At 32.9% G+C, this 21,668-nt stretch overlaps 1 protein-coding gene and 1 pseudogene across 1 annotated transcript; both read left to right on the top strand.

The window, feature by feature from the left end:
• Positions 1–3,724: 3,724 nt before the first annotated feature.
• On the top strand, positions 3,725–7,921 carry LOC107901131 (protein NDL1-like; annotated as a pseudogene).
• Positions 7,922–10,587: 2,666 nt separating this feature from the next.
• On the top strand, positions 10,588–15,979 carry LOC107901130 (inactive protein kinase SELMODRAFT_444075). Its single transcript, XM_016827011.2, has 9 exons — positions 10,588–11,525; positions 12,308–12,468; positions 12,553–12,647; positions 12,880–13,913; positions 14,339–14,499; positions 14,673–14,749; positions 14,832–14,979; positions 15,146–15,295; positions 15,646–15,979. The coding sequence occupies exons 1-9, from the start codon at positions 11,363–11,365 to the stop codon at positions 15,727–15,729; spliced, it is 2,073 nt and encodes a 690-aa protein (XP_016682500.2). The 5' UTR covers positions 10,588–11,362; the 3' UTR covers positions 15,730–15,979.
• The last annotated feature ends 5,689 nt before the right edge of the window (positions 15,980–21,668 follow it).

The raw sequence follows: 21,668 nt of genomic DNA on the forward strand, positions 1-21,668 counted from the left end.
GTACTTCTTTTGTAACATGCACTTTGGCATTTTTAGAATCTAGGTTCTGATCTTGCTTTCAATATTCTTTTTCAATACGAAGATGGTTTGCCAAAGCTTCTAGAGATATTTTTTATGTTTTAGACTTTTTTTAAAGTCTTTCTAAGATGGAGGAAGTTTGTCTATAATGGAGGATACAACAATCATTTCATCCATTTTCATATCATATTGCTTAAATTGATTCAATAATTTTTAATATCACGAAATTGTTCCATAACAAAACGACCATCAATCATTTGATAGTTATTGAAATGACTAACAAGAAATTTCTTACTTGTAGCATCTTCGGTCATGTATATTGTCTCCAATTTGTCCCATAATTCCTTAGAGGCGACCTCATTTTGGTAAAGGTTGAACAAACCATTGAATAAACCATTCAATATGTGGCCTATACACAAATAATAACATTGTCCCACTTTTGCCTTTCTCTGGTTGCAGCAACAGATTCGTTTTCATTCTTTTTCGGTCTTAGAGTATCCAAAACATAGTCAATATTCAAAGTTGGTAATAAGAAGTGCATCTTTTTCTATTATCGTCGAAAATTGCCACCATCAAACCGATCAAGTTTGACAAAGTTGGAAACGAACTCCCTTAGTGTTCCACTTTCATGTGTTGTAGTAGTCATCATGATAATAGAACCTTAAAATTGTTAGTACAAATCTTCGGTGAGGAAAATCTTGATGGAACACGAAGAAAAACTCGAACAGAAAATGAAAAAATAGGACAAGGCTACAAGGCGTGTATCAAGCCACTATCTTTAAGGTTCTATTCGCCCCCATTTATATTCGGTGTGCAAAAGAGTTTCAAGCAAATTAACCTTGACGATACAATGAAGCCAATGACAATTTGTGTTTTTTGCATTGAAGAGAATAGTCCACTAAGCACTGAGCAATTTATCACAAGAATTGCTGTAGAAACTCTTTATAGAACAATCTAATAATTTTAGAAAATTAGGAAGGATAAAAAGAACTTTAGAACTTCTTGGTGTGATTTCCAAATGAAATCTCATTCCCATTTATATGAATTTTCATGTCTCTTCATAGAGATATCTTCCAATATGTGTCTTTTTTAAATAATAATATATTTTAAAAGGCATATATTTATTCATCTAATATTATAATTATTCAAGTAATATTGTTTGAATAGTTATAATTCTTTTTCAAAAATCAAGTGATATAACTCTTGACCAATGAACAAAAGATTTATCTTTTAATTAATTATACCCATTCATTTATAGTTATTGGAACACTATAAATATTTGAAGATGTTCCAACATTGTGGTGACCTACCTCAACATAAAATTGTCCAAATGGATGCCAATAATGTCTTTCTTAATAACTTCTTGAAGGAAGAGGTGTATGTGGACCAGCCAAGAGACTTCGAAGACCTTACAAGCTCTGATCATGTGTATAAATTGAGCCAAGCCTTAGACGGTAAGGCTATCACAATTCTTGGTTAGTCAAAGTTCCCAAAGAGGATCAATTGACAAAACTTTTTTTATTAGAAGACACAAGGGCACAACTATACTAGCTCAAATATATATGGATGACATGATTTTTTTTTGTGCAACTTCAATAGCTACAAAAGACAATTTTGCGAAGATGATGCAGAGTGAGTTTTGGATGAGTATGATTGGTGAATTGCCATATTTTCTTAGGTTCCAAATTAAGAAAATATAGGATGGGACATTCCTTTCACAAGAGAAGTATGCTAGAAACCTTGTAAAGAAGTTTGGATTAGAGAATTCCAAGCCTGCTAGAACACCAATGTTACAAGTGAGAAAATTTTTGAAGATGCAATGGAAGTGCCCACTTCCGAGACCATTTATAGGAGCATGATTGAAAGTTTGTTGCACCTCATTGCTAGTCGACTAGATTTGTGTTTCAGTGTTGGGGTATGCACTAGATATCAAGCAAATCCTAAAGAATCACATGTTAAGGTTGTCAAAAGAAGCTTTAGATATGTCCATGGAACACTAGACTTGGGAATTTGGTTTTCCAAAGATAGTTTAATGAGCCTTATTGGTTACTGTGATGTTGATTGGGCTAGAAACAACAATGATTAGAAGGACACATCAGTAATGATCAGAAGGACACATTAGAAGCAAGAGTCAATGTCATTCTCACCAGTAGAAGAAGAGTACATAGCTACTAGGAGCTACTATGCTTAGTTGTTAGGAATGAAGCAAATATTGGAGGATTTTGAACTGACATTGTTAGTGGCTACTATTTACTATTATAACACAATAGCTATCAACATCTGCAAGAATCTAATTATGCACTTAAGGACCAAACACATTAAGATCAATCATCATTTCATTCAAGAGCTTGTTGAAAATGGTTCAGTAGAGTTGAAGTCTGTGGCTACTCACAATTAGTTGACTGACTTGTTTACCAAGGCACTAGACTCGACCAAGTTCGAAAGCTTGAAGAATTTGATTGGTGTGTCTCAAGCTTGAAGACTCGGCTGATTGGAAGAAGGCATCCAACCAGCTATTAATGATGTTTTGGTTATCTTGATAAATAAAAATTTTGGCACGAAATCTTTTTAATTTTGGTGAGTAAAATTTGAGATATTTCTCTCCAAATTTGGGAGGGAAGTGAACAATTTTGGTTATTCTTCAATTTTATTGTTTTGATTGTTGTAAAATTTATGCAAATAAAAGAAATTGTTATTAATATATTAAATACTATTATTTTAAATTTTAAGATAAATGTGCTTTGTATGTATTTTTTTATAGTAACATGTGGAAAATTACTGCATTAGCCTTTCATGATGAATAAAGGAAAAAAATCTCAACATTCTACCTATTTAAGGTAAATAAAAAATGGTTGTTAAGTCCACCAATTGCTCCATAATCACATTATTTTAGAAGGGTTATACAAATTCACATCTTGGTTCCAAGTGCCTTTTTGATTGAATTGCGTCTTTGTGCAGACAGATTGGCAAAGTTGGGTCTTGCACTTGAAGTTGGACTACATGTTTTCGCACAGCCTCCTAATGTTGTGCTACTTTGCTTCCAATATTTTTGCTGGTTTTGAAGCTTAGAGCCTGATGAGGCTGTTTATTATTTACAAAAAAAAAAGAAAGTAGAAAACTATATTTTTTAGTACCTTTATCTATTCAAGATAGGTATAATATCAAAATTAGCCTTTAAAGTTTATATATATATATTTTTGTCAATTTAGCCATTGTTCGTTTTTTTGAGTTAAATTTAACTCTCAATCTTCCAAAAAATAATTAAATTTAAAAAAAAGAGTTGAAATGATATTTTTTTTAACGAAAATATTAATTAAAATGTTAAATTTTTAAACACGACAGTCTACACGATAATCCACATACTCTCAATGCTATTTTTTTAAATTCTAATTTTATAAAATTTAAATTATTTGTTGATGTGAAGCTTACACATGAACTACCATACAAATTACTATGCCAACAACATTAAAAATTAAAATTTTAATCATAATTTCCGTTAAAAAAACCGATTTAACTCTTCTATATTAATAACTAAATTTAACTAAAAAAATAAAAATCAAATTCACAGTTTAAATCATAACAAATTAGTAGGGAGTCAATCAGTCACTCTATTTTAAATCAACCCGCCAGGGCTCACGGGCCATGCTTAAAAGCAGTGCCGTTTTTCTGATTATTCGTTAGAGGAGGGTTATGATTTGACCATAAGTCAGGGAGTCAAAAAATGCGTTGAGCTTGAAATTTAAACAGCTAAAAAAGGGGGAAAATAAAAATAAATAAATAAACAAGAGTGGGAAGGAGCGAGCGAGGTTTCGAAGAAAGAAAATGGCTTGATTTATATTTTGCAAGCCATAAAAGCCGGAGACTTATATTTATCCAAGGGAGAAACAAGGGACAGAGAAAAGCCGTTTTGTTTCGAGAAAAAAAAAGAACATAAGCTTTTTTTTTGTCTTTCTTTCTTTGTTTTGTAGATAACAGAGAAAGAGCCACAGCCATGGCTGACTCAAACGATTCCATTCCTCTTGATACTGAAAAGATCTATTTTGGTGGAAAGGTTTCTTTTTTCTTATCGTTTTTCTACATCTCCATTTTTAATTGTTTTTCATTCTTTATTTTTTGTTATCAGTTTATTATTTTGCATTTTCATTACTGCATTGGTTTTTTAGTTTTATGGGAAGAGAACCCATTTTTCTGGTTATTTTTATTCCAATTTATGTTAATTTTAATTCTGCGATATTCAGAAATTATTTGGTATCAACATATCTATACATTTCCTATTTGGTCAAATATGCTCTTTTATCCACTTTTTTTTAATATATATATATATACATAACAGTCAATTTTTTTTTGATTTTTCTCAACCTTCTTTGTCATTTTATGGTAAATGAGTTATCTTGGTTTGTATATAATTTGTGTTTATTTTAGCTGTTAAAAATTACAAAGTTAGACTCCATTTTGTTCGTGTATTTATACATGTATTTGATTGTTTTGCTAATATCGTGTAATTCTCTTACGTTATTTCATGTTGCTACTGCCTTTGGGTTTATATCTGCTTTAACTTTTCATTTTCGATTAGTTGGAGATTTTTCATTCTTAGTTTGTTACTTCTAATGGCAAAAGATGTTGGATGATGGATTCCTCGGGATTATTCACCTGTCTTTGCAGTTCATTGAAGAAACATTGGCTCTATTTCTTATTTTATTTCTTATTTTATTATATTAAAATTGGCTGCCTGCAAATTTACCTTTTCTTTTATATATATGTGTATGTGTTTAATGTCATGGTCTTCTTTAATTTGAGAGATTCTTGCTCTCCTTTTAGACTGTCATCTCTTTTTTGAAGAATTTAATGATTGATATCAGGAATCACTCATTTGATTTTTCTCTCTTTTTTGGATTTCCCTAAAAAAAAGGTGACTGTGCACATGGGAATTGCTTTTGATGAATAATTTAGGTGTTTCTTTTCTTTTTTAAGGGTCATCTAAAATAAATTACTTAACTGAAAAGCTATTCTTGTTAAATAACTATTTCCGTATCTAGAAGACATATGGTATCTAAGTTCCAAATATATCTATTTCTATGATTGTTTTACAATAAGCTTAACTATTTCTATTTTGATTGGTATAAATCTTAATCTGTGCTGATGTAAATAACTTCCAGGAACATCATGTACGAACGCTCTGTGGTTCTCTGTCTGTTATAGTTTATGGGGACCAACACAAGCCAGCATTAATTACATATCCTGATCTGGCTTTGAATCGTATGTATAATGCTGTTCATATCATAACCTCTTTTGTATTTTTCATATTAAATTTGGGAAAAAACTCCTTTTGCTAATTCTGCAATATACATGCTATTTCAGTCATGGTTTATTTTGTTAACCGGATCAAATTTTCTATTCATGCACATCTACAGGGTACTCTTAGTTGGCGTATATCTCCAAATCTGCTTTCTAACAAGTTTAGTGTTCTTTTATAATTTCCTTCAGATGTATCTTGTTTCCAAGGATTGTTCTTTTGTCCCGAAGCGGCCTCCTTGTTGCTCCACAATTTCTGCATTTACCATATTAGTCCTCCTGGACACGAGGTCTGTAAATTAGTTGGCATATGCCTATTTGCCTTATTTCTGTTGTATATGGTCTATTTTATCTTCTGGTAGCATGCTAAATCAATTATTGGTTTCTATGTTCACATAGTTTCCTTTCTGGCACTTTCACAAGTTCTTGCAGTTGGGAGCTGCTCCAATTTGTCCAAGTGCTTCTGCACGTTGTGTTGACGACTTAGCTGATCAGATCCTTGAGGTTCTCAACTTTTTTGGGTAATTTTACATTAGTTGGCAGCTTAGTAAAAGCTATTAGATATAGCCAGTATTAGTGGTTTGGTTGAAAAGGGGTTTCTTTTCCCATGAAGAGCACTAGATTGTATTTATTAAAAGTTTTATAGTTAGGATGACTTCGTTTCTGATTGCATCAGGCTTGGTGCAGTGATGTGCATGGGAGTGACAGCGGGTGCTTACATTCTTACTCTATTTGCCGTAGGTTTCCTTATGAATCTTAAGAGTAGTATTATTTAAATGCTTTTTATGTTTGTTCTTTTGACCAAGCTTTTCCATTTCAGATGAAATACAAAAAACGTGTTATTGGGTTGATACTTATATCCCCTCTTTTCAGAGCACCCTCTTGGACTGAATGGTTTTATAACAAGGTTCCTTCCTAAGACTGTTGGGTTTTATGCATAAATTTCATTTATATGGCTAAAATGATATAATCTGTAGGTGATGTCAAATTTGTTATATTTTTATGGAATGTGTGGACTTCTTAAAGAGCTTTTGCTTCAACGTTACTTTAGCAAGGTACCTAGCATTTCCATCCTAGTAATATATCTTTGAAGTTCATTTTTTGGGTTATATCCTCACTTATTGAGGAGGTTGTATGATGAGGTTTAAATCGTAGCAGGAAGTTTGCGGTAATACAGAAATTCCTGAGTCGGACATAGTTCAAGCGTGCAGAAGAGTTAGTGCTTAAGCATTTCTTTTTCTTCTTTCCTGAATAACATTAATACATTATACTAGATTTGCATTCTGTTTCTGTTTCTTTTCTTAAACCAGTGAATTTCTTTTGAAGTCAACATGACTTATTCCTTTGGTATGTTTGTTTCCTTAGTTGCTAGATGAGAGGCATGGATCAAATGTGATGCAATTTCTTCAAGCAATTACAAAATAATGGAACTAGATTGGATTGTTACTTCGTGTTTTGCATGTTACTTCTCTTTATACATTAAGATATTTCAAGTGCTCAAAACTTTGTTTCACTAACATGCAGGAGACCTGACCTTACCAGTGGGCTAAAGAGGCTCAGATGTCGAACCTTAATATTTGTTGGCGATAGCTCACCGTTTCATTCTGAGGCCCTACACATGACATCCAAGTTGGATAGAAGATTTAGTGCCTTAGTTGAGGTAAGTAGCAGAGTTTTCAATTACCTATGTAACAGGGATTGCTGTGTTTGATTGCTAGTATGATGTTGAATGATTCTTGTCTAGTCTGCTACTCTTATCTAGTACTCTACTTTCCTAATAATTTGCAAACCTGGAGTATCTAGTGGTCTATCACCTGCTCTAAAAATACCATTAAAGGTGGGCCAGCCTGCCTGTTGGATGATTTTTGTCCCTTTTTCTTTAGTAGTTAATGCTTTGTGTAATTAAAATTAGTGTCAAAATTATGCCTAATTGGGGTAGGATGCTTGTTGGTGCAGGTTCAGGCTTGTGGATCCATGGTGACAGAAGAACAACCACATGCAATGTTGATACCTATGGAGTACTTCTTCATGGGATATGGATTGTATAGACCTTTCCATTTGAGTGACAGCCCAAGGAGCCACTTAAGTCCATCTTGCATCTCACCCGAGCTTCTCTCTCCTGAAAGCTCGGGTTTGAATTTAAAACCTATAAAAATCCGTGTTTCACATTATACTTGATAAGACTTTTTGGTTCTATTTTTTGTCTTTGGAAAAAAGAAAATGTACAAGGGTAGAAGCAGATGTGGAGGTGGGGGTTGTAGATATAAGGGAAGAAAATGAAGGAATATAGGGAAGGGTAACATGCATGATGCCCTCAAAGCTTGTAGTTTTAAACAAGAGGCTAGTGCGCAATGGTTTTCTCATGTAGATTCATAATCTATTCTTTTGTAGTCGGTAACTAGTGCGCAATTATGTATGTAATATAAAGAGGATTTGTATTTATTTATGATGATGAGGACGAGCAATCAATAATGGAGAAAAACTCCGCTGAATATTGTAATACCACATTTCAGGATCTGATAAAACTTCCATTTAGTGGGGGGAAGGGTGTTTGTTCCAGATGAGATGGGATGAACCAATTCAATCCTTGTTATGAGATGTTTAGTCAGAATTCACATGTGTATGAATGCGTGCATTTACTTTTGGTTCAACATGCATTAATTATGCTATGAGATATTTCTTGACCTGTTCAGAGTTCAGAAGAAACCCTTCAATGAGCACTACTAAGACTCCTTTTCCATGACAATCAATAATTCAATGAATGAATATAAAGGCTTATGACAGTACTAAGAATTCAGAGCTGCTTGTGTAAATATTCACGCATTTGAAATCCTTGAAGTCCATTCCAATTTAAGAATTTGTCTAAAACCTTAAGCCCAATTTTCTTAAAAGGAAAAGCCTTAATCCAACCTTCTCGTTTCCCAATACCTATTTTTGGGTATGGATTAATATCAAAATTGTACAGATAGAATTTGCAATGTTATTTATCAATTTTAATTTGGTATATTTGTATACATCAAAATACTTGTTACCTATGTAGCACATTTTTTTGTTTAATCATCTGTCAATTATTGACATTTTTCACCTATATTAAAGAAATAGATTTCTTTGGAGAAGTAAGAAACCCGTTTCTTAAGATTTTTTTTCTTTTAATCTAAGTGGAAAGAATTTAAATTTATTTGTTTGTTTTTTAACCTAATAAAATACTATATCAGCAGTTTTCACATGGCTTAATGGAAAATTGTATTACATAGATAACGGGATTAGTAAAATGTGAAAATTGAATCAAAATTAAAGTGTGGTGTATACAAATGCACCAAATTAAAGTTAATATATAACATTACAAATTGTATCAAAGTTGATGTATAATTTTAATATTTATCCCTACTTATAGTTATCTGCCTTATTTCCCTTTATAAGTGTTAATTACCACGGCAATGGTTTCTTAATTTAGTAATTTCTTAAACACGCCCTGGTTTTTCTATATGCAAAAAATCAAATATTACAATGAAAGTTGATTGTAGTTTGGACACAGTAATGAGTGGTAACTGAGTTTACCTTTACCACAACCGCTAGTATAAAAAAGTTCTCCTTGGCTTTGCCAAACTCAAGCTCAAGAACCTTAACCATTTAGGGCTAAATCTTAGCTTGGCAAATGGAAATATCAACTTACAAGTTCAACAATATGTTGGTGCATAATCACTGTTGTTGTTCATAAATGCATTAACATTTGGGGGATTTGTGTGAATGTTTATCCAAAGTAACAAAACTATTTAACATACGAATATGCTTCCTGCCAAAACAGAATCTAGCTTAGCAAACAAAAGATAAAAAGAAAGCATCTTCATCATTGTTTAACTGTTGCAGCCAACAATCATATATGTTTGTAACCTTGTTATGTGATTGTGAAATTAAGATTGTCTTTTATTTGCTGCATTCATTGTCAAAAGCTAAATCATTTAGCACCAAAGTTGTTTAAGTTGATGATCTCAAAAAGTTTCATTGAGTGAATTAGAATATATATATATATATTTGTCTTTAAATTTTGATTCTTTTCCTGTTTGTAGAAGAATAGATTTGGAGCAAAGCTTTGTATAAAATAAGATGAGGGAATATCTTAAAGTTTCTCTTTCATTATTATTTATATTTAGTAAAGGTAGTCATCCATTGCGTCTAGCTATCTAACTTTAGTCCCACTTTTCATAAAGAATGATATAATTGGGAGCTTTTTGGATGCCAAATTCTAACCTACCTCTCAATTTATCTGCTTCATTTCTTCATAGTTTATACTACCAGATTTCAATGTTTGCATGTGAAATTACAGTCCTTAATATAAATTATCTTCACCATTAAGTACACCCTATCTGCTGTAAACTGTCATGTAATATCCCATTGAATTTAGCTGTGTTGCATTTTTTCTTTTCAATTGTAGATCTCTAGCTGACTATTGGTCCTTCAATTTTTCGGTGCAAAGGAGGACATACGAAAAATTAAAAATGTTGGAATCATAGACCTTTTGAATATGTTCTCTTACAAGTGGTTGTGTAAAATTTTTTAAAATTTTTTTTATGAATTTTAATTAATTAATTAATGTTCATTTGTTAATTGAATTGAGAACTAATAATTATTTTATCGATTCAATCACTAGTTCGATTATTAAATCATTACAAACCAACAACATTCATTTGTAGAAGAGAGATAAAACTATAAGCTGAAGTTTTGCTGTCTACAAATTGACAATTCCTTTGAATTCAAATGGCATCAAGTTGCTAATTGATGTTGCCATGACGTACCACAAGCTCTTTGTCTTCATTTGTCAGTATGTAGGGTTCATATATTATGTCCTACCTCACTACTACTCTGCCATGCTGTGTCGTATTAGAACTACACAAAACAAAGGAAAATTTAATTGATGTTCCTGCACTAATTTAAGTGCCACATTTAAAAAAAAAAGAAGCGTTACTTTATCTGTGTATACTTTTAAGACAGAAAATAATTGATTACTGTCTCAAGTCCCAAGAGACAGTTGCCTTAAAAAAACTGTAGATCAAATAATGGTGACTTCAATGTGCAAGAAATAGGAAATCCCAAGATCTTAAAGTACATTTTTGTTGCTTTTCATAAGAAATATTTTAGTGTTAAAACAAAATGGAAGGTAAGCCACATGACCAAACACTAGTAAACACAGATTGAAAACTGTACACAATTAGCCTCCCTCCATTACCTACTCTCAACTTTCATAGCTTATAAAAGTCCAGATTGAGGGAGATAAAAAAAGGGGGTAAGAAAAAGCTTTCCTCCAATCATGCAACTGATTACTTACATAATTACATGTGGTTTGGTATTAAATTGTCGTCTTGTCTTTAACCATGCCCTGTTTTCTTTTTGTCGCCTGTTAATTATATGATAATATATTAATATATACTTGCCTATTAAGCTTTGTTGTAATTTTGTAGAAAGCTGGAGGATATATATGTATGAACATTAGCAAAGTTGACAAGACAAACAAAAGAAAAGCTTCTAAAATTAGGCCAACCGCTTTTGTAGCACAAGAATCGTTTCTTTTTGTAAAGAAAGCTCACGCAGTTTACATGATCTTAAAGAAAAGGCAGCCTCAGTTTCTGTGAAAGAAAGCTGAGCTTGTTCTTACAAGTTACAATAACGGATACATGTTCCTTTATTGCATCCAAACCAGGCAAAGCTGTCTTTTAATACAGAGAGAGAAAGAGAGAAAGAGGGGTTTTGCAGCTTGGTAACTAGAGTTTTTGACACGTCCTTTTTATGAGAAAGAGCTTATTACTTGATTTGATAAAGTTACCTTGAAGTGCACGTCCCTGTCTGCTACTCCCTCTTTTTTCAAATCAAGCTTTTCTGCCGAGCACTTCAAAGAAGGGGTAAAAAAAAGGCATCTTGGGTATTGTGAATCAGGGAAAAATAGAGTCTTTTTTGATCGAGAGTTTTGTTTATGGTGGAGAAAGGGGGGGTGGGTGGATTTTGATTATGGGGTGTGTGGAAGGTGTTTAGGGGTTTAGTTTCTAGCTTGGCTTTGGAGATGAAACAGAAGGGTAGCTCAGATTTGGCTAGTAAAGTAGTGGTGGTGGCTGTTAAAGCAGCAAGGGAGATCCCAAGGACTGCTCTGGTCTGGGCTTTGACTCATGTTGCCCAGCCTGGGGATTGCATTAAGCTGCTCGTGGTTATTCCTGTCCACTCCTCAAGTAACTTACTTTTTCCTCTTAAACACATTTTTCACTTTTATTTGTTTTCTCTTTACTTTTTGTATGATGATAAAATCATTGAGCACATTGGGTTCTGCTTTTCATATGTTTGATAACTAATATGTTCTACTTCTACACCACTTGCTTATGTTTAAGGAAAGAATTATCACTAGATGATCTAAAGCATAAGATGTAATAGTCGGCGTATAGAGATTTTGCCTGGTTGGCAGGTTTGGATCTTGAAACCTTGAAGTCTTACAAGTGGCAAGATGCAGTTATTGCAACAAAATATGTTGCCTTTTTATCCAATAGGAAGAAAAGTTTTGGAGGACCTTATTTCGTCCTTGTTCATTACCTACGTACATGTTGAAGTGGAAAATGAAATTCTTTATGTTTCTGAAGTTAATTATGCTTTTTAACGTCACTTAGCATGAGTAAATGATAGTGAGCTTGTGGTGAAATTGCAGAATGTTCCTTTAATCCTTTGTTGAACATTGGCCGTTGGTTGGTTCATAACTGCTAATCTCAGCTTCTTCATTCTATGTTTGATACAGTCGCTTTACAGATTATAAATGGCGACTAACAAAGAACGTTATCGAAATTAATTGATCTATTATCAGGTCGAAATGCTCAAAGCCTAGGCTAAGATAATGTTCATTTGCAATTTCTTATCATCTTAATATGCAATTATCAGGTTCAGTTATATATCAAATGAGGTTTAAGCATTCTGCTGCTTTATTCACTTCAAACTATTTGCTGTTAATAACTTCACTGATTCTCAGGTAGAAGGATATGGGGTATTTCAAGATTTACCAGTGATTGCGCCACTGGTCATTGGAAGTCTCTCTCAGCCTCAGGAGCTAATTCAGATGCAAAACAAGATATTGCAGATTCATGCTCCCAAATGATTTTCCAGTTAAAAGATGTTTATGACCCCGACAAGGTTTGTGGATTGATTATTTTCTGATGTTTCTTTAGTTAGTACATTATTTGTTCCTGGAATTGAATTTTGAAGTTATGTTTGCAGGTAAAAGTGAGGATAAAAATTGTTCCTGGATCACCATACGGAATAGTCGCAACTGAAGCCAAGAAAGCCCAATCCAACTGGGTTATATTGGACAAGTAATAAATACAATGTAAACTTTGTTCTCTTGCATGATGTATCACATTTTGTTAGCTTAAGGCATGCTTGTAGCTAGGGTGACTGCAAATTACACAAGGTCTTAGTTAACTCATTTGTGTAGTGGACAGCATTCTCATGTTCAATAAGTTCTTCGTTTACTTCAATTTCCTTTTAACTCTTCTATTTTGTTCAATTAATTATGGTTATTATTGCTTTTGAATCCTTGCACAGACACTTAAAACATGAGAAGAAACACTGCCTGGAAGAGCTGCAATGCAATCTTGTGGTCATGAAGCGATCTCAGCCAAAGGTTCTTCGATTGAATTTGGTTGGATCACCGAACATGGCACCTCAATTGGCTTGGCCATTATCATTTGAATCTGAAACATATCCTAAACGTAAGAAAAGCAAGCATGACTTGTTAGATGAAACAAAAGGGCCATTTGTGACTCCAGTCAGTAGTCCTGAGCGTGAATCATCCCTGACTGCTACTGATATTGGAACTTCATCAATATCAGGCTCTGATCCAGGGGCCTCACCATTGATCCTCCCTGCGTTATATGAGAGTTTGAAGAAAGAGTATTCATTTATTACTGAGGAAAGCCAAAATCTGTTCGAATCTGATTCAGACACTGACTGTGAGCTAGATCCTCCTAAAACAAGATCTTATTTCCCTCCATGGATGTCTGACATTTGTAATTCTAGCGCTGACTCTAAGCATCTTGGGAAGGATTTACAGAGACTGAATGATTCATCGCTTACTTCAACATATAACATTTTGTTGGAGAAATTATCTACATTGAACAGAGAACCTGATGTTGGGGTCCTTAATTATAGGCTTGATCTGAAGGTCAGCAAAAGTGTGAGGGAAGCTATCTCACTGTCAAGAAATGCTCCTCCTGGACCTCCTCCATTATGTTCAATATGTCAGCACAAAGCTCCTGTGTTTGGGCACCCTCCAAGGTGGTTCACTTATGCTGAACTAGAACATGCTACAAATGGCTTTTCACAATCGAATTTCTTGGCTGAAGGTGGATTTGGTTCTGTTCATAGAGGGATCTTACCAGATGGTCAGGTGATAGCTGTGAAGCTACATAAGTTGGCTAGTTCTCAAGGTGACCGAGAATTTTGCTCGGAAGTAGAGGTTTTAAGTTGTGCACAGCATCGGAATGTTGTAATGCTGATTGGCTTCTGCATTGAGGATGGAAAAAGATTGCTAGTTTATGAGTACGTTTGCAATGGCTCTTTGGATTCTCATCTTTATGGTAAGTTCACTTCTACCCTAATTCATGTTATCACTTGCTGAACATGATCATGAAACTGCTAGAAAGCAAGTAGCGAGAACATCCAGGGAGATTTTCCTCTCCACTTATGTATTGAAATCGAAATGTTTATCTCAGTTTTTCAGTTTGACCAACTTTGGAACCATAGTTCCATTGACTAACTAACATGAGTTCACAGGAATGTCCTTAAGTCATGACATTGATACAACATTTAATTGGTAGATAAATATGGTTGAAGTGTATGTAATTGTTCACGATCACGGGTTTGAACTGACTTTAATGAAAAATGCTGCTTGGTAGTTGTACTGGAGCAAGCTGTCTACAAGTCTAATATTGTCCCATTTCCTTCATAATCATTGATAATTTCTCTAAATTGGTAACTTAATCATAATATGGGAAATTTTCAGGGCATAATCATGATACATTGCAATGGTCAGCACGACAAAAGATTGCTGTTGGAGCAGCCAGAGGATTGAGATACCTTCATGAAGAGTGCAGAGTTGGTTGTATTGTACACCGTGATATGCGGCCTAATAATATCCTTCTCACCCACGATTTTGAACCATTAGTATGTCACATCTTCTAAACTCAATCTGAACAAAACTTCAAATTTCTGAAACCAGCTGTTTGTTCTTCTTAATGCTCGTCTCATTCAAGTGTGAATAGTCTTCTTTTTGTATCGAACCTTAGGCACATATAGCATAAGACAGACTGTAAACTGACTACTTCTGGACTCTTTAGGTTGGGGATTTTGGGTTGGCAAGGTGGCAGCCGGATGGAGACCGGGGAGTGGAAACTAGAGTGATTGGACGATTCGGGTACATACTAGCTTGTTTATTCCTTGTTACTTATATTATCTAGCAAGGACAACTTTATTCAGGAAAACACTCTTCTTGGTAGGTATTTAGCTCCAGAATATGCCCAAAGCGGCCAAATCACAGAAAAAGCTGATGTCTATTCCTTTGGGGTGGTAATGGTTGAGCTCATCACTGGACGAAAAGCTATGGACATCAGTCGGCCAAAGGGACAGCAGTGCCTCACAGAATGGGTATTAAACTTGACTTATTTTAGGTTATGAACTTATACATCAGTGTTTGCTGAAAATCTTTAATAATTTAGATTTACTTTTTGTCATAAGAACACCAACAGATCACCTTCTGTTACTTCTAGAATTTATCAAAATGGATTTTCTCACTGGTTCGAATATGGATTAGGCACGCCCTTTACTAGAAAGTCATGCGATACGGGAACTTGTTGACCCCCGCTTGGGGAACGGCTATGTGGAGCAAGAGGTTTATGGCATGCTGCAATGTGCTTCCTTTTGCATCAGGCGGGATCCTCATACAAGGCCTCGCATGTCTCAGGTTGGGAAAATGAAATTTACATAACAAAAATCCCTTCGAAAAAAGAATTGTGTATATATCGGCTCATCATTGTTTCAATGATCATAGCAAATAAATGTGAACAATAGCTGGAAGAGAACTTCTAGGTCTGCTGTATATGCATGTGAAGTTTATCTTCTGCGAGACACTGTTCGTTCTTTCTGCAGTGTTTCCACTTTGCAACAAAAGCGATCCATATTCCAAAATTACAAGCCTATCAAACTTCACTAGCTTCTTGAAACAGCACCCTGTCACCTCTATGATTCTTATAGAACTTTATATGTAAGCCTTCCTCAGTTTACAGTTAACTCAGTGGTGTTTACACTGTGAAGGTACTTCGGATGTTGGAGGGCGATGTCATCACAAATTCGACTTTCGTGCATGAAATCCTGGAAGTGCATCCGCCGATCTGCTGAAGCAGTTAGAATGAATATCAGCATCATCAGCAATGGCCTACCATTGCATGATCAAGACATAAAGCAGAGGTACCTACACCATACAAAGAGTTGAAGAAGACTGAAGATGGCCCGAGGCAAATATTATTTGGAAATAATGTCACCCTTTGATTTTAACTATCGTATAGAATTTTATTTTATTTCATACTCATATAACTGTAAAAAAAATGAGTGGATGTTTTGTAAATTACATAGTTTTTCCTGTTTGGCACTTTGAGCAGTAGTTATATTGTTTTATTTTTAATTAGAAATAGGTGCATTCAAAAATTAAATGACAGTAACAATATCCGGAGGTTGATTTCAAACCAAAGCAGAAAAGTTTATGCCAACCAAAGCAGACAAATTTTACTGTTCAAGCCTTGTTATTGATAAGCTGTAAAAGCAACATATTTTAATTCTATTTTTAATGTATTTTTAGATGATTAATGATGTAAATTAGTGAATTTGATCTTCCTAATCTTTTAAATTCACGTTTCTATACTTAGTGAGCATAGGGGAGCGAAAAACAAGCTAAAATCGAGCAAAAAGAGCTGTTTTCAGTATCCACACGGCTTGAGCATTTCCACACAGGTTAGCCACACGCTCATGTGCCAGCCTGTGTCGATTTCGCACCCTGCTTCCCTTTTTACACTGAAAAATCCAATTTTTAAGGTTTTTGAGCATTCTAAAGCTTATAAATACATATTAGAAGAGGACCTAAAAAGATATACAGAGAAGACTGAAGAAAAGACTCGAAGAACGCCATCGGAATCATCTCAGGAAGCGGGTCTCCTTCAAGATTGAAAATCTCCATTTAATTTCTTTAGAAGTTTATGTGGGTTTCTTTATGTCTTATTGTTATTTTAACTTTGAGATGTTTCTGTTTAGGATTATGAACTAAATTCCCTAGATACCTAGGGAAGATGAAACCTATGATGAATCTTATTATTTGATTTCTGAGTTACATGATAAATACTTGATTTTTATTCTCAATTATGTATGCTTATTTCATGTTTTAGTATTTTCAGGATATTAATTCATGTTTAATGTGCTTAATCAGTGGAACAAAAGTCTCTATTTAAGAGTAGATTTAACATAATTGAGTGGAGTTGCATGTAATCCTAAAAATAGGACGACATAAATCTACCGGATTAGAGTCAAATCTAATAGGGGAATCCATCGATCGAGTTAATGCGACAATAGGGGTTTTAATTAGAAAGAGGTTTCAATTAATCAACCTAGAATCAGTTATTCTTACTCACGAAAGAGATATTAATATAATTTAGGAATTTCTACGATCAAGACACAAGTAAATAAATCGTTTAAATTCAGAATCATAATAATAAGTGAAGTCTAGGTGGATTATTTTTTGGGTATTGTCTATCTCATTGGTTATCTTCGTTTATTTTTCCAATTCACTCTTTGTTGCATTCTTAGTTAAATTAGTTTAGTAATTTTAGATTAAAAAAATCACTCTAATTTTTCAGCTAAATAATAGAAAAACAGTAATTACTAGTACTTTTAGTCCTCGTAAATACGATATTCTCTACTCACCATAATTATACTATTATTCGATAAGTACGCTTACCTTAATCATTTTTATAATTAATTTAGTGACTATCAATTATCATCATCTCTCACCTAATATTATATAATCAATATAAAAACAAAACAATTTCTTATCATCCTATTATACTATTTCATGTTCCATCAATGTATTATCGACAAAAATATTATATTTTATGTGATACTTGCTATGTGACGACCCTTTATTGTATGCATACTCATATATTTTCCTCTGATTGCTGACAGAGACAAGAATTAGTATCTACACAATGCAATGTTGTTTATTTATAGAACTAACAAAAACAAAAGAACAAAAAGGAAAAAAAAATATTAATAAAGAAATATAAGGGAGAGAGAAGATCCCAAGTATTTACCAAGCTCTTCAGCAGGTCTAATTCCAATTTTGCGATGCACCCCTTCCCTTTGACTCTACTCATCAGTTTTTGTGGAAAAAAAACATATCAGCTGCAAAGTTTAAATAAGATAACTCATGATATATTTTTTTAGTGTTTAAATGAATTAAATTTGAATAAACTGATCTTTATTTATGTGTTTGTTTATTTTTAAGTTCGTTCATGTTTATTAATAATTTTAAAATTGTGTTTGTATTTGTTTATTTAAAATTATGTGAGTTCATGTTCGTTTATTTAAGTTAAACAAACTTGTTTATGAACATATAATTGAATATATTCACGAATAATAAACAAATAAAGACTAAATACTATTTATCTTATATTTTAAATATAAAATAATCAAATATAAATATCAATAATTGTATTATGAATAAATAAAATAAGCAGCACAAGCAATCATAATATTATTAATTATATAACAATCAAACAACAAGCAAGTTTTAAACAAATATAAATGAACCGAATAAGCTTTTCTCATGTTTGGTTCGTTTATTAAACGAGCATTCAAATTTTGTTCATATTTATTTATTTAGCTTGATAAATGAACAAAAATTGAACTGTTTATAAATTGTTCAACAAACACTCTATTTATTCACAACCCTACTTTTTGCAGTCCAGACCATGTGCCACTTTGCACTTTTAAAAATTTCAGGTACTGCCATTTTCGAGTTTGAATAGAAACATATTTAGGATGTTTTCTATTGCCCTTTCAATGCCACTAAGTCAAGAAAGAACTTGCTTCTTCCCCCTAAATATATTTCCAAAAGCATTTTCCTGGTTCCAATCCTTGAAGTGAGCCATGAAAGCTTCAATGGTGGTGGCAATCCAAAAGCATCTTCCTCCTAAACATATTAGGGTTTGACTAAAAGTGATTGAGGATTGGTTGGGAAGTCGGGATGTTGCAACCACATTTTTCTGAAAGCAAAAGGGCCTGTTGTAGGCCTTGGTCTTGAGGGTGAAAGGGTTAAAAGTAGGGGCAATGATAGGATCTTAGTGCTAGGAAGATGAGCGACATATGCATCTTTGTATGAAATTAGTCATCATTGTGGATTGATAAAACGTAATATGATCTTTCTTGAACGAGGTTTACGGGGTCACTTAAGTTTGACCATGTGTACTACTTATCATTTTACAAACGTTTAGACATTCATTGAAATCTCTAAGTAGGAAACACCAGAAGTCCCCTTCTCTTTATCTTCTTAAGAAAGAAAATCATTAAAATCATCAACTAAAATCCAAGGGTAATTATGTTTACTAGCCACGGTCCAAAATTTTTTTTAATAATATTTTACTTTAACTAAATAACAAAAATAAATTAGAAGTGTGTAACTTGATCACTACGTGAATCTCCTACTTGGTATTACGCAGTAGATCTAGAGGTGAAGATAGGGGCGGGTAGGAGACTCGACCCCTAAAAATAAAAATTTTCACTTTGACCCTTTAATTTAGTAAAAGGTAAAATTATAATTTGGCCTCTCTCAAAATGATAAAATTTTGATTCAATCTTTTAAAAGTTATAAAGATATAAACTATTAAAATTGTGGAATTACATTTTAGCTCTTATAAGAATATACAACTTAATTCTGCCATCAAGAAAAATTTCTTGACTTCATCCCTGAGTAGATTCACTAAAACTATATCTGATCTTCATAATAACATATCACATATTGTCATGGGAATGGTTGCATTGTTAGAACATTTTTAATAATATTTATAATGTTCCAATAACTATAAATGAAATAGTGTAATTAATAAAAAAATATCTTTTTGGTTATTGATAAAGAATTATGACTATTCAAACAATATTATTTGAATAGTTATATTTAATCAAGAGATATTAGATAAATAATTATATCTCTTTTAAAGATATTATTATTCAGAAAAGACACCTATTGAAATATGTCTCTAGAAGAGACATGAAATTCCTATAAATAGGAATGAGATTTCATTTGAAAATATACCAACAAGTTCTAAAAATTCTTTCTATTTTTCCTCCATTTTCTAATATTACTAGATTGTTCTATAAAGAGTTACAGCAAAAATTCTTTATAGAAATTGGTTTTCTTATTATACATTGCTCAGTGCTTAGTGGATTTTTTTTGTCAGTGCAAAATGCAAATAGTCATCGGACTTATTGTATCCTCGAGATTCATTTGCTTAAAACTCATTTGCACACCAAGTATAGGTGAGGGCGAATAGAAACTTAAAGATAGTGGCTTGATACACGCTTTGGAGCATTGTCCTATTTCTTCGTTTCCTGTTCGAGTTGTTGTTCGTGTTCCATTTGTGTGTTCAAGATTTTTCTCACCGAAGATTTGTACTAACAATTTTAAGGTTGAAGGCTTTAAAAGAATTCTAAAACATAACAAAAAGAAAATCTCTTGAGGCTTTGGTAAACCATCTTCGTATTGAAGAAGAATATCGAAAGCAAGATGAGCACCTAGATTCTGAAAATGCCAAAGTGCATGTTATAGAGGATGTACAAACTACTAAACCATCCAAGAGAAAGTTCAAACAAACTGATAAAGCACCTAAATTAAAAAAGAAACAAAAGGGCTCAGGCAATCATTATGGTAAGTCGGGATGTTTCAAGAATAAATGTTAATTTTTAAAGAAGAAATAATTTTCTAAGGTTGATAATAACAAAAAGTTTGTTGTCATGATTTCTGAAATTAATATGGCACAAGATGATAATGCATGGTGGATTGATACTGGAGTAACCAAACATGTGCACAAAGACAAAAGCATGTTCACAAAGTTCACACAATGTGAATATGACAATATCTTGTACATGGGAAATTCTTCCACCGCAGCAATAAAAGGCAATGAGTCTGTTGAACTACCATTCACTTCTGTAAAGGTCTTAACCTTGAATGATGTATATTATGTACTAGAAGTTAGGAGTAATTTAGTGTTTAGAAGCCTGTTAAATAAGTTTGGTTTCAAACTTATTTTTAAGACAGATAAGTTTATTCTATGTAAGGGAGAAATTTTGGTAGGGGAAAGGTATATGTATTAGGGCATGTTTAAAGTCAATATTATTAACAAGAATAAAAATACTATTTCTTCTTATATAGTTGTATCTTATTGTTTACAACATTATAGATTAGGTCATTTGAATTATAGAAAATTTAATGACATGCATAAGTTAGATTTAATTCATGTTTTTAATAATAATATTGAAAAATGCAATACATGTATGTTGACTAAAATTACTAGAAACCCTTTCCCTAAGGTTAAAAGGAAAACAAAGTTGCTTGGTTTGATACATAGTGATTTATGTGACATGTATAATATTCCTACTATAGGTGGAAAGAAATATTTTGTTACTTTTATTGATGATTATTCTAAATATTGCTATGTATATTTATTGCTTTCAAAAGATGAAGTGTTGTTTGTTCTACTCCGTTCTTCAATTTTCTTCGTTGAATTTAGGTGGTCGGGTATCTTTTTTCAATAAAATTGTACAAATTTCAAATAAAGCTTATTCTTGAGGACTCAAATTGTTGAACCCTAACTCACTGGATATGACATTTTGCTATCTCGAATTAAGGATTTTAAAAAATAGAGGCAATATTCGGTGTTTAGGAATTTCAAGAGATCGAACCCTAACTTACTGGGTTCTGATTTTTTTGTTTGACCCAAATAACCAAATATCCTTTTCAAAATGCATGAGTTTTAAAAATTCAAAAGATAAACTTAATTTTGAAGATTAAAAATGTTGCACCCTAACTCACTAAGCGTGACATTTTATTTCTTTGAAATAAGAGTGTCTTATCATCCCATTTAGTTTATTCAAGTTTTCTTTTCAAAGGATCATGTTTTAAAATCTTTCCAAATTTTCAACACTAAGACATTAAGCGATCAATTCGGTACCAATTTTGGGCGTTACGAGGGTGCTAACCTTTCCTCGCACATAATCGACTCCTGAACTCATTTTTC

This window comes from Gossypium hirsutum, chromosome D06, assembly GCF_007990345.1.
Source record: "Gossypium hirsutum isolate 1008001.06 chromosome D06, Gossypium_hirsutum_v2.1, whole genome shotgun sequence".
Classification (NCBI taxonomy): Eukaryota; Viridiplantae; Streptophyta; class Magnoliopsida; order Malvales; family Malvaceae; genus Gossypium; species Gossypium hirsutum.